The sequence below is a fragment of the Lactuca serriola genome, chromosome 7, assembly GCF_051521515.1.
Source record: "Lactuca serriola cultivar US96UC23 chromosome 7, Lser_US96UC23_V15, whole genome shotgun sequence".
NCBI lineage: Eukaryota > Viridiplantae > Streptophyta > Magnoliopsida > Asterales > Asteraceae > Lactuca > Lactuca serriola.
The window spans coordinates 127,770,287-127,785,634 of record NC_136414.1 but is presented as its reverse complement, the minus strand read 5'-3'; the positions used below and the strand labels follow the sequence as shown (position 1 = coordinate 127,785,634).

Sequence of the window (15,348 nt, the reverse complement as noted above, 5' to 3'; positions counted from 1 at the left end):
ATCATATTCATTGACCTGCTACAAAATAAACATAAAGTCAAAATTGTTTGTTTATACTAAGTCACCGAGTATCAATTATTCAAATCTTATTTGTACCGACATCTTTAACACTTTTTGAATTAATTATTTCTTAAGCTGTTAAGCAATCAATAAATTCATTTTTTGTGATTTTACAAATACAAACCCACAAAAACGTTAGAAACTGTGAAAACTGATCATCGGTTTTATGATCATTATGTCTTTTATTTTTTATTTTTACTATTACACTTGTTTATTATTTAAAAGATATCAAAACGTATCAATCTTTATTCACTATAATAACAAATCAATATCGATATACTTTTATGGAAAAAAAAATGTGCTACACAACCTAATGTTGTAACATTAGCATTTTTAATTTTATATAATTGTTAGAAGTTAAAAATTATAATCAAACATATCTTAAAAAATATAATAAAACATATCCGTCACTTCAGATTAAACGGATAGATTTACTGCTGAAAAAAGGTGGGTCTTGTTCCAGTTACAAACCACCCACTTATGGCCTCCACCACACATACTGTATTTGTATTTGCATACATCTCAAACGTCGTTTTTCCAAGTCTCTTCCCCCACTTAAATATCTTAAAAGGCACAAACAAAATCCATATGATTGAGGATTGCCTCACTCGTTTTCACTCTCACCGGATTTCCTTCATATTCCGGCCAACTTTCCGGCGATCATCCCGACCTCTTGCATCCCGATCAGAACAAGGTCTTTCTCATCAAACCTCTACCCACTTCTTCTTTAGGTTTTGAAACCGAATCTACAGTTCCTGCGGTATCCAGCGGGATGCTCATGCGGCATATTCTCCGACTATCTTATTTTATTTATTATGGATTTGGTTTGTTGCGTTCCTTATAGATTAAAATGATAGCTTTTAAAAATTTTTCTTCTGGGTACACAAAAATGTAGAATAATGGGGTTATCCACAAGTTGGATTTATGTTTTCCAGAAATAGGATATAAAGAAAATTGCCCTTTTTTAAGTTCATAGGTTTGATTGTTCTTTCTGACAGCTTTTTTGAGTAAGGAACATTGACATCCCGTGTATCACATTTATTATTAGAATCTATGTAAATCATATGAACTAAAAATATTGACTTTTTGTGATTTTCAGAAGTGAATTATGGGCCGTTTTTCCTCCATGTTAGATGGATTATCAAGAACGTTTTCGACTTCCAAGAGAGGGACGAGTTCTACGGAATGTAGTGGCAAAGAAGCTGCAGAAGCCATGGCAAAAGATGCGAAGAAGAATGAGATGATCTTGAGATCCTCCGGCACTGTCAACGTGAAAGGATCGGATAATTTTGCTTCTGTTTGCTCCAGGAAAGGCGAAAAGGGTGTCAATCAAGATTGTTGCATTGTTTGGGAGGTATATAAAGATTATCTTTTTCATCCCATGTTTGTTATAAATAAGGAGTCCTTAATTTTCTTAATTTTGTGACTTTTGTGAGCACAAAAGAGCCCTTGAACATGGTGTGGCCATGAGGTGCTAGACACCCGTTCTAATACCATATAAATATATGGAGTTCTTGATTTTTTTCTCCATAAAAGTCATTGAGGAAAGAAGGGAGACTCCAACAAATTTCATGTTGATTTTAGTGGTATGGAATTTGGATCACTAAAAGCGATGTTTTATGTGTTCTTTTTTCTTTTCGGAGTGTAGGAATTTGGGTGCCAGGAGGACATGATGTTTTGTGGGGTTTTCGATGGTCATGGTCCATGGGGACATTACGTTGCAAAGAGAGTTTGTGACTCGATGACATCATCGTTGCTTTGTAATTGGCAAGATATGCTAGTCGAAAGTTCAGCTGATGATGATCTTGATTTGGAATCTGATAAAAAACTTGATAGATTTCATCTATGGCAGCATTCTATCACAAAGACTTGTGCCGATGTCGATCATGATCTACAACAATACCGCAAAATTGATTCAGTTTATAGTGGAACAACAGCTTTGGTGGCTGTGAGGCAGGTAATTCAAGATCCTTTCAACATTTAACATGCAAGGGTTTAAGTATTAACAGTCGTTTCAACTGTTATACCTGATTTACATATCACATGATGTTCTTAGTTTCTCCTGGTCTCAACGTCCATAGTGTTGGGCTTCTTCTATTGGGCTTTCATGTGGGCCCAGGTTACCTGATTTACGTCTCATGTGATGTTACGACAAGAATATGTTGGAATAATAACCTTTTTACAAATACAACTTTTCAGGGTGATCATCTTGTCATAGCGAATGTCGGAGATTCTCGTGCAGTGTTGGCCACGGCTAGTGATGATGGTGGCTTGATACCCATACAACTTACAGTCGATTTCAAACCGAATCTACCTCGTGAGTGGTTGACTCTGGAAATAATTTTATTTTCAATTTGTGTAGGTCTGTTTGAATAAACTTATTTTGTGTGTAGAGGAGGCCGAACGGATAGTTGAGTGCAATGGGCGCGTCTTCTACCTAGAAGACGAGCCCGGTGTGCACCGTGTGTGGCTGCCAAATGAGGACTCCCCTGGTCTGGCTATGTCACGAGCCTTTGGCGATTACTGTATTAAAAATTTCGGGCTTATTTCTGTTCCCGAAGTCATACAACGAAATATAACCAACCAAGACCAATTTATTGTGCTTGCTTCCGATGGGGTATGTTCAAGAATCCGTAAAACTTAACTAGTTGATATTATACTTTTGTCAGTATCTGTAACACACAGATTGTGACTGAAACTGAGAGTGAGTCTCTGTCCCACCTTTTTGAATGAGACAAAAATTGCTACTTTTCCCTTTAGCATAGTCCGGTTTGGTTTCGATCCAATGTCAAATGCAGTACAACCTTTTATGTGTTGATAAAAATTATGTGACTTAATTCTGTAGGTGTGGGATGTTGTTTCAAATGAAGAAGCAGTTGAGATTGTGTCATCGACATCAGACAAGGCCAAATCAGCTAAATGTCTAGTGGATCGTGCAGTTCGTGAATGGAAACGCAAAAGAAAAGGGATCGCAATTGATGACATTTCGGCTATTTGTGTTTTTTTTCACAATAATTGTTCCTCATCTTTTGTAGCTACTCCAAAATAAAGATTAACAAAATCTTTAAGGTTATTTACACCTTTTATATTATTACATAAAATCTTTTTACGTTTCTAACATATAATTTCATGTATCTATAAAATGGATTTCTCAAAGAGTCAAATTCAATTTACAACTCCCAGTTTCGACACTGACAATGAACTTTCGCCAAGGATGCCATATAATCATCCAACCTGTAACATTTAACACACAACATTAAAAAAATAAAATATTAGCGACCTTAAATCTAAATGTCTTCTATATACAAAGCACCAGTGAAACAACCTGACCTTTCTCCATAAGGTGATTTACAAGAAGCAACCAAGTGAACTTTGGCCTTGTCAGCTTCATTCTACAATTAACAAAGATGACAAGAGAATGAAAACAAATCAAGAAGCATTTAAAGAATCTTGAAAAAAGATATACAAACCTGAGATTCATAATAAAGGCCAGCGTATAGGGAAGCATAAAAATACTCGCTCTCTCGCCCTTTGGAAAACACATCTACAAGCTGAAAAGAGAAATCAATCACTTTAGGCGAAGTAATCTTTTAAAGATAGCAATATAGCATATACTAAAAGGCATTCACAACATCAAAAGTTAATTATAAAGTTTTATTACATGTACCTTTTCAGGGTCACCACCATCTTTGAACATGTTATAAGCTTCTCTCATTACAGGTCTAGGATCTCTTCCAACCTGTAAAACATACACCAAGGGAAAATATTGTAATGAGAGATTCAAAATTGATAGACTTTCTTTCATGGAAATTATGTATAGACCTCAAGAAATCGTTTTCTTGCTTCAGTAGCTCCATATAGTTGAGCTTCACAAAGAAAACACCAAATTGACTCCTCAGTGTCGTTTGGATTTTGTGCTACATCTATTCGGAATTGCTCTGCCCCTTCTTCAAATCTACCCACATAGGCCAATCATGGTGACATTAGTAAATAAGAAAGATGAAAATGATCAAATTAAATGAGAACTTCTTTTTCTTCTGGAAATACCTATCAAGGTAATACAGTGAGAGCCCTCTTTGCCAAAGATCTATTCACACAATACCAATGATCAATACTTATAAATAAAATAAGTTTCTTGCTTTCGTTATCATCATTAATTGATTAACAAACAAGATGCAATTTCCAGTTAAACCCCAAATTAGGTTTCATCATCGGCATATAAATGAGAGGAAGTGAGGAACTCACATGCCTTTTGACGAGGATCAAGTTGAATTGCATTATCAAACTCTGCTACAGACCCGGCTACATCACCCTTAATTACAAATAAAGATGATATTGAGAAGATAACAAGAAACTAAAAGCAGGAGAAAGATTCGATTTGGGAAATGTGGAGGAACCTGACGAAAGAGAACCATTCCTCGTCGAATTGCGATTAGGGCTTCACGGGATGAACCGGCTCCTCCTGTAATGGCGTCCCAGATTCCCGAAACTGAAGTTGAAGTTTTGGAATTACGGGGGCAATTGGGAGTGGTTGAAAAGGTTATAGTTTGAAACAAATGTGAAGGATGATGGGCTTTTGGAAAAAATGAGAGAGAAGAAGATGAGCGGTAAAAAGGGGTAGGTGTACTGGAAATTGCCGGCGACATGCTCCGAGATACTGCCATCGACTTGGGAGCGAGGGAGAAAGAAGATAAGAGGCGGATGAGGATGAAATACAAAAGTTAGTTTAAGAGAGTGTTTGGGATTGATTTTAAAATAGGTTTTTTGGCTTTTATTTTTTTTTTTGAAAAAGTTCAAAAAAGTCAAAAGATGTTTAGGAATCAACCCCTAAAGGGTGAAATGTTTTGTGTGGAGAGCTCTCTAATGGATAGAATTCCTGTTGCAGAGTCACTTAGGGGTCGTTTGATAGTTGCTGATTGGGTTAGAAATGTTGACTGCGTCCATATCTGACTGAGTTTATGCTGTTTGATTATTTATCTGAATGGTTGTGCTGAATGAAAAAAAAAATAACCATATTACCCTTGTGTTGTCTCTTGTGTTGGATAAAAAAAATTATAAAAACACAAATTATCATATAAAATCCAAATTAAACATACATCAATTAAAATCCAAATACAAAGTGTAATACAAAATCCAAATACAAATTGTCATACATAATAAAAAAAAGTACACCATTTAACATGAATCATTTGAAAGTAACTGGTTAGCAATCTAGTCACGCAAAGTAGTCATATAGTCAACGACTTCTGAACCCAATTCTATGTCTTCTATGTTTTGGCCCTCACTACCTCCACCACCCACATTAGGAGTAACCATAGTGTTTTGTTCAAAGTTCATAAATAATTCATCTTCAATATCGTATTTCCTTATAAAATTATGGACCGCAACACAAGCAATGACTATGTCTCTTTGCACTGGAAAATGATAAGGAACCATTTGTTTAAAAATTGGAAATCTTGCCTTCAATACACCATAAGCACGTTCAATGATATTTCTAAGTTGTGCATGAGCATGATTGAACCTTTCTTCCTTAGTTAAGGCTCTGTTTCTTCGAAAATCGGCTAACCAATATCTAGTATTGCGGTAGGGAGCCATAAATCCACGGGTGTTGGTGTATGCGGCATCACAAAGGTAATATTTATCTGTAGATGATTGACAAATTTATCATATAAATAATATAAATAATAAAACGTATAGTAAAGTTACAAACCTGGTGGAGGGAATGGAAATCCGGAAGTCGGGTTAAATGCAACTTCTTTCAAAACTTTAGAATGATGTGATATGCCCTCCCATCCAGCCCATACAAAGGTGAATATCATATCAAAATTACAAATTCCAATTACATTTTGATAACATTCACCTTTTTCTTTTCCCCTATAACGAGTTTGTTGATCAATAGGCACAACTGCATGTATAAATGTTCCATCCAGTGCACCTATTGCTCCAGGAAATATGTGCAATAGCCGTCTATGTCGTTCTTAGGTATTTCTTGTTGGATTAGACGGGGTTGGTACTATAATTTCTCGTGCAAAACACATCATTGCACGTAAGACCTCATGAAAACATTGATGAATTGTTTGGGTGGAGTGACAAAATCTTTCTTTAACAGCTCGAAAACGTTCATTATGTCCTATAATATGTAAAAACATAGCCATCTTCTCTTCAACACTTATCGTCCTACTACATTGCAACCAATTTCTTTAGGTAAAGTGATTGCATAATAGTACAAATGCATCTTGTGAAAGACGTATCATATCGTAACTATAGGACATCCGTGTATTAGATCTTGCGTATACATATACCCCTTTGCTACCTGTTCACTAGCTCTTATTCTTTTAATTATTCTTTGCCTTTGTCGGACCAACATCAACCAATACCACGAGAATATAAGGAAATATAAAAAGTCACCTTCTTTATCCATGTGTCATGTTAGATGTCAAATACAAATTATATTTAAATCAATAACATAACAATCCATAACATAACAAACCGTAACATGTAAATACTAAAAGCATAACATTCCATAAGATATAAATTCATATAACATAACTGCACCTAAGAAAACAATCCATAACATAACTAAACCATAGAATAGTAATGTCAAACTATGAACCATAACATACTAAAGTCAAAAAAATGAACCATAACATATTGAAGTCAAACAATGAACTATAACATACTAAAGTCAACCAACTACTCCAAACTTTCTTCCCGCCTTTGTTACCCATGACTCACAAGTCGACAAGTTAAGGCGCAACCAAATTTCCTATTACCAGCACTTTTAGCAAATAACATAAGAGCAGTGGTGTATTTCGGATCATACTCTCCCCACTCCAAGCTTGTCAACTTCGCCATACAAGCATCCATCTCCTAGTTAAGATTATTTGCTTCCGTGAATGCTTGTGCATCCTTGATAATTTCTTTTCCAACTTCTTTCAACTCATCATCAAGTGTGGTTTCTTTAGGACCATTTCGTTTGCCCCCCTTGTTTTTTGTCCACCCAGATGATTCCTCACCAGTAGGTTGAGGTACTGTTGAGCTTGGGGTATCTGCATGAGGTGATGGCTCATCCATCTCTGTATCCTCAAAATCATGTGTACTGAAGGTTTCATTGGGATGAGGTAGTGTCGAAGATGGCCCCCAACTGTGAACACCGGTCAAGGTCACCCCATCAAATAGTTGGGTACAAAGTTCAGGGCAAGGGAGGGGTGCATTTCTCAGCTTATCTACATACTTGTTCAATTGTTTGACAATTTAATAAATATTATTAAAGTAGTAAAAAAATAATCTAATTTAAAAAATATGTATATATGTACCTTCGCTTCCGCTTCCCATTCTTCATTAGTCATGTTAAAAGAATTCGTTACGGGATTATAAATATTTCCTGTTTTGTTTTTAAGTTTTAACCACACTGCATACTTTGCTTTTAAATAGTCGTATCGGTTTTTCATTTGTTTTTTCTCGACTATAAAATTATGATCTATCTTCAATTTCTCCGCGACCACAGCCCATGAGCTTGCTTTTAGGCCACTACCCTCCCGGCCATTGGTTGTTGATTCTTGTATACATGCTTCCAAAAAAGTTTTGTCCACCAATTCCGACTTCCAACTAACCCTAATTCTTTTATCTGTCATATCTATTGTAAAAAAGAAAAAAATATCTAATCATCCACCTAACACACATTTACAAATAAATCAAGCATAAATGTGATAAGCTAATCATCCACATAACACACATTTACAAATAGCTAACATTATGTGCTTGATGTCAATAAGATAAAACATATAATTTTTTTGTTTAAACTAAAGATAAAACAACTTGAAGACAAGACTTGGGAGATTCAGCTTTGATCTTACTACGACTATATGGTATCATTGAATAAATGTAATATAAAAATTCATGTGTTTTAGTGTACTAACATATCAAATACAAAATGTAGCATTGATAAAATTCATTATTTATCTACACACATATACCTATGTAGCATTGGTATATATTAGACATACACATAAACATATCATATACACACAATATACATAATTCATTCGATTACACTAACAACCATATAAATTTGTTCAAGACAATACGAGACTAAAATTGTTGAAAAATGCATTGTGTACACTATTCTCCAAGAATGAAATCAGTAATTTGACAAAGACATGAAGGGTTTTATGATTTCAGATAAAAAAAAGCAAAAAAAAAAACACAGAAATCTTACCTGCTCATCGCCGATGAAGAGGAGTAGTCGCCCCCCTGTGTACATCGTCACCGGAGAAGATGGGGCAGGAGGCGATCAATAGGCGTTGACGATGGAGGGGAGCAGCTTTTGTCTAGGGTAATGGTGAAGGACGCGAGCAAGGGTAAAGGGGAACAAAACGTGTAGCTTTAATTTCCAGTCATGAGAGTTTTTTTTGCTTACCGGGTAAGTGGAATTGGCTGACCGAATCAGCTATATTTTGTAATTACCAAACATCCAACTGCTGACCGAGTCAGCAGTCAGCACTAACCGGACCTGGTAAGTTTAAATCAAATAGCCCTTTAGTCTCAGGGGTATATTAGTCTAAAATCCAAATTGCCAATTATGTGGGGTAAGTAATGAATCTTCGAATCATCTTTTAGCTGATTGTGGATTCTCCAAGGAGGTCTGGTATTGGATTCTAAAATGGTGCGGAATTAGCAATAACCAATTCAACTCAGTACGTGGTCTTATTGATTTTGCTGCCTCATGAGGAAATTGACCCAAGAAAAGAAAAATTCTCAACATGATTTTTTACGCCACGTTCTGGAACATATGGATAGCAAGAAATGGAAAAACTTTCACGAAAAATGGTGCTTCCACTGCAATCATTGCGGCTTCTATAATTCTTCAAACTTACGAATTGATCAAATACAGGGGGAATTGGTTGGGTAGATGGGTGGAATAGAGTTACTTCCCATTCTAAAAAAAATCTCTCTTTAGTTTCATGTAACTATGCTTCTTTGTTTTTTCTGTGATTTTTTGTTTGTTTGTATCCCTTCCCCTCCATTGCTTCTTATTTTTGGTTTGGGCTTTTGATATATTAAAATATTTGATGTTTAAAAAAAAACGGAACTTTTGAAAATAACTTTTTTTATCCAAAAATAATAAAAGGATTTTCTAAAAGGGTGTTTGGGATTGCTTTTCAAGGTGAAAAGTTTTTTTTGTGTGAAATAGCTTTTTGATTTTAATTTTTAAGGGAATAAAAATCAAAAGTCAGTTTTAAAAAATGTTTGTCAAATATTTCTTGACTTTTTGAAAATAATTTTGCTTGTAAGAAGGCAAAAGTCATAAAAAATCATGTTTTCTTGTCTTTTGGAAAACCATTAATTCCTTGTTGCCAAAAAATTATTTTGGAAATACCAAACATCTTTTAGAATTTTTGATTTTTTGAAAAAGTCAAAAGTCAAAAAAGTCCTTTTTTAAGCAATCCCAAACATCCCCCTCCCCTCCCCCACCCCCCCCCCCCCCCCGGTCATGAAATTATAACTTTTTGTGACTTTTAGCCTTTTAAACCCTAAAATACATTAAAAAATTAAGAGATATCATCCAAACACTTTTTAAAAACAACTTTTAACTTTTATCTCTTAAAAGCACTTTAAAAAAACGAACTTTTATAAAAAGAACTTTTGAGTTTAAAAGGTATTTCCAAAACCCCTTAAAACTCGGTTTAAAAATTAAAAAGATATTTATATTATGATAAAATTATTGCAAAGGGTAAGCATTAATGATTTTTAAACGATATTTTTCAATAAGGATGTTTGTAAACTTACTTATTAGAAGCTATGATAAATAAATTTAAAAAAAGATTACAATCTTTATAAAAACATGAGAATGCCCGACACAACATAATATATTACTCAATTATATTAAAAAACCAATTAAATTATTTTCATATCTATTAAAAGCGTTATCTTTACTGATTTTTTGTTGAAGTTATGTTTCATAACTCAAAAATGAAAACTCAAAAATAGTTATAATGTATAGGGGTGTGCATAAAAACCGCATAATCGCCTTTGTGGTGTGGGTTGCGGTTTATAATTACAAGATTGCGGTCTAAACGCCATTGTATATATATATATATATATATATATATATATATATATATATATATATATAGTCTTAGGTTATTCTATTCAAACTAATTATTGTACATCTATCGTATGTTATGAGAATTACTAAGAGAATAAGTTGTTTAGCAATGCGAATACGTTCAACCTTACAAGAATATCGTCATTTTCATTCATTCTCGTTATTTATTATTTTTTTTGTTCTTACACATCGTTTTTCACTCATTTTCATTCTGACAAAATACGACCCAATAAAACATTCTGACAACATTATGACAGAAATGAAAATAATAATAATAAGTGTATAATAACCTTATAGACGATTTAATTAGTGAGAATGTGTGTTAATGACAATAGTTATGTAAGATTGAACGTATTTATACTATCAAACAACATATTTTCTTTATCATTCTCATAGCATACGATAGATGTACAATAATTAGTTAGAATACTTAAACCTAGCTCTCTCTCTCTCTCTCTCTCTCTCTCTTTCTATATATATATATATATATATATATATAGTTATAAAATTCAACGTGATTAAGATAATTTAAAACAAACTAAACTAACAGCATATATAAAGGAATTTGATGGAGAAGAAGATTTAGAAAAGATATGAGATATTTTATATCTTGTGAAATTGTATTGTCATATCTTTGCAAGAGCATGTTATTTATACTATAAAAATTACCTATCATATGTCATGTAAATAGTATGATATGATAGCTTTCACCAATTCACCAATTATTGGTGTCATTCACAATAATTTACAACACTCCCCCTTGGATGACACCATTTCTGATCTAGAGTTCAGTTTTGAAGTACTGCCTCATTAAAACCCTTGCTAAAGAAAACCCAATAGGAAAAACTTTAGCAAAGGGAAAAAGAGTGCAGTGTATATTTGACTCCCCCTAATTTAGATATATGTTACATTATATTCTATGCACATGTCGCATTCCAATGCCATGTACATGTTTCCTGAAGATTGTAGTAGGAAGTGCCTTCGTAAAAAGTTCTGCTGCATTGTTGCTGGATTGAACATATTTGATTTCAACTTGATGATTTTTTATAAGCTCTTGAGTGTACTAAAATAAACTTTGGAGGTATATGTTTTGTCCTGTCGCTCTTGATATATCCATCTTTCATTTGAGTGACACATGCTGAGTTATCTTCATATATTAAATCTGGACCTATATCTTTTTCAAGTCCACATGAAGTTAAAACTAGTTGTGTCATCGATCTCAACCATGTACATTCTCTACTAGCTTCATTTAGTGCAATTACTTCAGCATGATTTGAGGATGTGGCAACAAGTGTTTGCTTTTGAGAATGCCAAGAAATTGCAGTACCTGCATTCATGAATACATATCCAGTTTGAGATCTAGCTTTATGAGGATCAGACAAATAACTTGCATCTGCATAACCAATCAAGCCTTGTTTTGAATTGTTAGGATTAAATAATCCTAAATCACTAGTTCCTCGAAGGTATCGAAAAATATGTTTGATTACATTCTAATGTCTTTTTGTTGGGTCTGAACTAAATCTTGCTAGCAAGTTTACAGCAAAAGAAATGTCAGGTCTAGTATAATTGGTAAAATACATAAGAGCTCCAATTGCATTAAGGTATGGTACTTCTGGACCAAGGACTTCTTCATTCTCTTCGCATGGACGAAATGGATCATTCTCAATATTTAATGATCTAACAACCATTAGAGTGCTTAAAGGATTATCATTGTCCATATTGAAACCTCTCAAGACTCTTTCTGTGTAATTTGATTGATGTACAAGTATTCCGTTAGGCATATGCTCAATCTGTAAACCAAGACAATATTTGGTTTTTCCAAGATCTTTCATTTCAAACTCTTTCTTTAAAAGTTCAATCACTTCAAGGATTTCTTTATTCGTTCTAATGATGTTTTGATCATCAACATAGACTGCTATGATCACATACCCAGATGTTGTTTTCTTAATAAATACCCATGGACAAATAGTGTTATTTTTATAACCTTTACTTGTCAAATAATCGCTCAAACGATTGTACCACATGCGTCCAGATTGCTTTAACCCATACAAAGATCTTTGTAATTTTATAGAATATATTTCTTTGGGTTTTGCACTTAATGCTTCGGGCATTTTAAATCCTTCAGGGATTTTCATATATATATATATATATATATATATATATATATATATATATATATATATATATATATATATATCACAATCAAGTGATCCATACAAGTAAGCTGTAACAACATCCATAAGACGCATCTCTAAATTTTTAGAGACTGGCAAGCTAATTAAATACCTAAAAGTGGTTGCATCCATTACCGGTGAATAAGTTTCATCATAATCTATTCCAGGTCTTTGAGAGAAACCTTGAGCAACATGTCTAGCCTTGTATCTTACAATTTCGTCTTTCTCATTTTTTTTTTCGTGCGAAGATCCATCTATACCCTAATGGTTTCACAACTCTTGGTGTGAGGATAATGGTCCCAAAAACCTTTCTCTTGTTATGAAAATTTAACTCAACTTGCATAGCTTCCTTCCATTTAGCCCAATCATTTCTTCTTTGACATTCAATGATAGATTGTAGTTCGGGATCATCATTCACAATATCACATGCAACTGAATAAGAAAATATTGTACTTATATTGTCAGTTTCATTTTGGTCACGTATTCTATTTGCTTGAAAATAATTTTGTGCATTATCCTCCTTTTTCCTAGGGAATTTGAATAATTCGTGTCTCTCCAGGAACACTTTCCTCATGATCCAGTGTAGTTTCTGATCCTCTTCTTTTTCGTGGGTTCTTATCCTTAGAACCAAATGGCCTTCCATGCTTCAGGTGTGTTTTAGACTCTTGAGTGACTTTATCATTAGATTGTCCATGTGGAATTTCAATTCGATCTAGAACATTGACAAGAGGTATATATGATTTAGTAACCCTTTTGTGTCATAAATGCATCAGGCAATTGATTTGCCATTTCTTGAAAATGCATTATCTTTTGAACTTCCATGTCACATTGCTTTATGCGAGGGTCAAGATATGATAAAGAAGGCTCTTGCCATGACACATCTTTTTCCAGAATCTTCTTTTCTCCCCTAATTATGGGAAATTTGCCTCATCAAATTGGTAATCTGCTAGGCGTGCTGTAAAAACATCACTTGTTAACGGTTCAAGATATCATATAATAGATACTGACTCATAACCAACATATATTCCTAACCTTCTTTGAGGAACCATTTTTGTCCATCGAGGTGGGGAAATAGGGACATATACTTCACACCCAAAAATTCTCAAATGGGATATATTTGGCTCTTGACCAAAAGCAAGTTGTAGTGGAGAATACACAAGATATTTTAACACCTAAATTTTCAAATAATTTTTCACATTTTAAAAAAACACTTTCATTCATAATTGTTATAAAAATATCATTGTATCACATAATCAATTCATAACATCACATCCCAAGATCATAATATGTAAAAGCTCCTCATGTGTGTACTGATCAAGCCGGCGCCTTCCCATGATGCTCACTGGTACCTGAAACACATAACACAACACTGCAAGCATAAATGCTTAGTGAGTTCCCCAAAATACCACACACAACACATATTAGCCACTCGAGGCTATAACTCTGTTTGAACCTCTGGTCAATGTGTCTCAGTGGGACCCTCCAGTCCCATAACTCTGTGGACCCTCTGGCCCTAACTCTGTGGACCTTCCGGTCCTAACTCTGTAAACTCTAAACATACATAGCATAAATCACATAGAAATCACATCATGCAAAATCATACAAAATACTCTGTCACGTAACTCTAATTACCACTCTAAGTAAAGTATAATGAGAAGATTCACCTCGGGTAACTCGGTAATCTCGAACTCTATAAAATCTGGCCTAGCCTCTGCCTAATCATATGAAATAAATACTCTTAATCAATACATCTCTCAAGGCTAGACAATTCCCTCTCTTGGTACTCTCAGAAGGGTAAAAGACAATTTTACCCCTCTAATGGCTTAAAGACCCTAAAGTTGACCAAACCCTAAAAGTCAACACAAGTCAACTCTCCGGGTTACGCTGCGCATACCAAACATGTACGCTGGGTGTACCCGGCGTCCTCACAGAAACGGGGTGCGCGAGCCCTTACGTCGCGCGTACTAGGATTATGCCCAGCGTAACTCCCAGTTTCAGACTCTAAGCTCTTGAGGTCTTAAACAGTGAAGACCCACGTCCCACTTCTAGATCTGACCATTTCTAAGCCTCTTAATCCATAAAGTTGGTGACTTTAAGCCTTTGCATGGCTGGACAAGTCACTAACACCCATAACATTCCATTTCCCAACTCTAGAAAGCTCATAACTCAAGCATGACCTCATAAAAACGACCAAGATGGAATTTTTATGGATCTATAACACAATTATCACTGAAATGGGACAGATCTAGGTCCATGGAGTACATTACACTCATAAAGTCTCCACCTTTGGGACTTTTAACCCTAGAAATGGTCCATGCAATATCAAACCAAATAAAGAGGAAACTTTTGCACTTTATACCTCTAGATGAAGCTCCTTTCTCTGAAGATCTCAGATCTGATGAGAATTGTTATCGAGATTTGAGAAAACAAAGTTAGATTTGAGTGATTGAAGATTAAGAACACGAAGTGTAAATATTAATCAGATCTCATATTGATAAAGACTGATTACAATGTAAGCAGAAAAGAGATATCTGTTACAGAAAAAGTCTCTCTCTACTTCTTACCTCAATCCCTATTTATAGGGAACATGAGTGTACAAAAAATATACTAAGTCTAGACATTATCACTTCGCAAAACAGATGACTTAGTAAAATAACATAAAATGCGAAACTATACAATACACTATATTCGACTTTTACAATTTTACATCTACATTCTCCCCCTTTGTAAACAGTCGAAGCTATTAATCCCATAAGCTTTTGAACAACTGAGTGGATTGTCTTTCGCACTTCTCCATACCAGGAGATCACCTTCTTGAGATCTTTCTTGTCTCCTTCATTATTCTTCTTGCAATTATTCATACGGACAATAAAGTGCATATATTGCGAAGAATTATATCTTTCAATCTCCGAGACTTTGAACAAAAAATTCTTGGGTTTCCCTTTTGTGTCTCTTCCAGAAAACACCATGCCGAACGGTTTTAGGCATATTTCTCCGACTACATAT

At 34.5% G+C, this 15,348-nt stretch overlaps 4 protein-coding genes across 6 annotated transcripts; 1 reads left to right on the top strand and 3 right to left on the bottom strand.

The window, feature by feature from the left end:
• Nucleotides 1-598: 598 nt before the first annotated feature.
• LOC145061216 (Protein phosphatase 2C family protein) lies at nt 599-3,137 on the top strand. 2 transcript variants are annotated; one of them, XM_079008639.1, is made up of 6 exons: nt 599-754; nt 1,160-1,414; nt 1,709-2,017; nt 2,260-2,377; nt 2,454-2,677; nt 2,906-3,137. In XM_079008639.1, the coding sequence occupies exons 2-6, from the start codon at nt 1,169-1,171 to the stop codon at nt 3,107-3,109; spliced, it is 1,101 nt and encodes a 366-aa protein (XP_078864765.1). In that variant the 5' UTR covers nt 599-754; nt 1,160-1,168; the 3' UTR covers nt 3,110-3,137. The 2 variants fall into 2 exon arrangements, with proteins under 2 accessions (XP_078864765.1, XP_078864766.1); XM_079008640.1 differs by lacking the exon at nt 2,454-2,677.
• On the bottom strand, nt 3,113-4,800 carry LOC145061217 (Tetratricopeptide repeat (TPR)-like superfamily protein). 2 transcript variants are annotated; one of them, XM_079008641.1, is made up of 8 exons: nt 4,458-4,800; nt 4,306-4,372; nt 4,108-4,147; nt 3,883-4,015; nt 3,728-3,799; nt 3,531-3,611; nt 3,386-3,452; nt 3,113-3,294 (listed from the first exon to the last, which is right to left on the bottom strand). In XM_079008641.1, the coding sequence occupies exons 1-8, from the start codon at nt 4,722-4,724 to the stop codon at nt 3,212-3,214; spliced, it is 810 nt and encodes a 269-aa protein (XP_078864767.1). In that variant the 5' UTR covers nt 4,725-4,800; the 3' UTR covers nt 3,113-3,211. The 2 variants fall into 2 exon arrangements, with proteins under 2 accessions (XP_078864767.1, XP_078864768.1); XM_079008642.1 differs by having other exon boundaries at nt 3,391-3,452.
• Nucleotides 4,801-5,271: 471 nt separating this feature from the next.
• Nucleotides 5,272-6,927, bottom strand: LOC145064340 (uncharacterized). Its single transcript, XM_079011810.1, has 3 exons — nt 6,834-6,927; nt 5,771-5,965; nt 5,272-5,702 (listed from the first exon to the last, which is right to left on the bottom strand). The coding sequence occupies exons 1-3, from the start codon at nt 6,925-6,927 to the stop codon at nt 5,272-5,274; spliced, it is 720 nt and encodes a 239-aa protein (XP_078867936.1).
• A 3-nt stretch (nt 6,928-6,930) lies between these two features.
• On the bottom strand, nt 6,931-7,694 carry LOC145064339 (L10-interacting MYB domain-containing protein-like). The gene is made up of 2 exons (XM_079011809.1): nt 7,377-7,694; nt 6,931-7,293 (listed from the first exon to the last, which is right to left on the bottom strand). Exons 1-2 carry the CDS (start codon nt 7,692-7,694, stop codon nt 6,931-6,933), a joined length of 681 nt encoding a protein of 226 aa, XP_078867935.1.
• Nucleotides 7,695-15,348: the final 7,654 nt, after the last annotated feature.

Excerpts from the sequence above, each read along its gene's own strand:
- LOC145061216 (XM_079008639.1), top strand. The coding sequence starts at position 1,169 with ATGGGCCGTTTTTCCTCCATGTTAGATGGATTATCAAGAACGTTTTCG. Across the intron at positions 2,018-2,259 it reads CTTTGGTGGCTGTGAGGCAG|GGTGATCATCTTGTCATAGC; the intron begins GTAATTCAAGAT and ends ACAACTTTTCAG. Across the intron at positions 2,378-2,453 it reads TTTCAAACCGAATCTACCTC|AGGAGGCCGAACGGATAGTT; the intron begins GTGAGTGGTTGA and ends TTTTGTGTGTAG.
- LOC145061217 (XM_079008641.1), bottom strand. The coding sequence starts at position 4,724 with ATGGCAGTATCTCGGAGCATGTCGCCGGCAATTTCCAGTACACCTACC. Across the intron at positions 4,373-4,457 it reads GAATGGTTCTCTTTCGTCAG|GGTGATGTAGCCGGGTCTGT; the intron begins GTTCCTCCACAT and ends TTTGTAATTAAG. Across the intron at positions 3,453-3,530 it reads GCCTTTATTATGAATCTCAG|AATGAAGCTGACAAGGCCAA; the intron begins GTTTGTATATCT and ends TGTTAATTGTAG.
- LOC145064340 (XM_079011810.1), bottom strand. The coding sequence starts at position 6,927 with ATGGATGCTTGTATGGCGAAGTTGACAAGCTTGGAGTGGGGAGAGTAT. Across the intron at positions 5,966-6,833 it reads GTTATTTGCTAAAAGTGCTG|TTGTGCCTATTGATCAACAA; the intron begins GTAATAGGAAAT and ends TTATACATGCAG. Across the intron at positions 5,703-5,770 it reads ATTTCCATTCCCTCCACCAG|ATAAATATTACCTTTGTGAT; the intron begins GTTTGTAACTTT and ends AATCATCTACAG.
- LOC145064339 (XM_079011809.1), bottom strand. The coding sequence starts at position 7,694 with ATGACAGATAAAAGAATTAGGGTTAGTTGGAAGTCGGAATTGGTGGAC. Across the intron at positions 7,294-7,376 it reads AATGGGAAGCGGAAGCGAAG|TATGTAGATAAGCTGAGAAA; the intron begins GTACATATATAC and ends CAATTGAACAAG.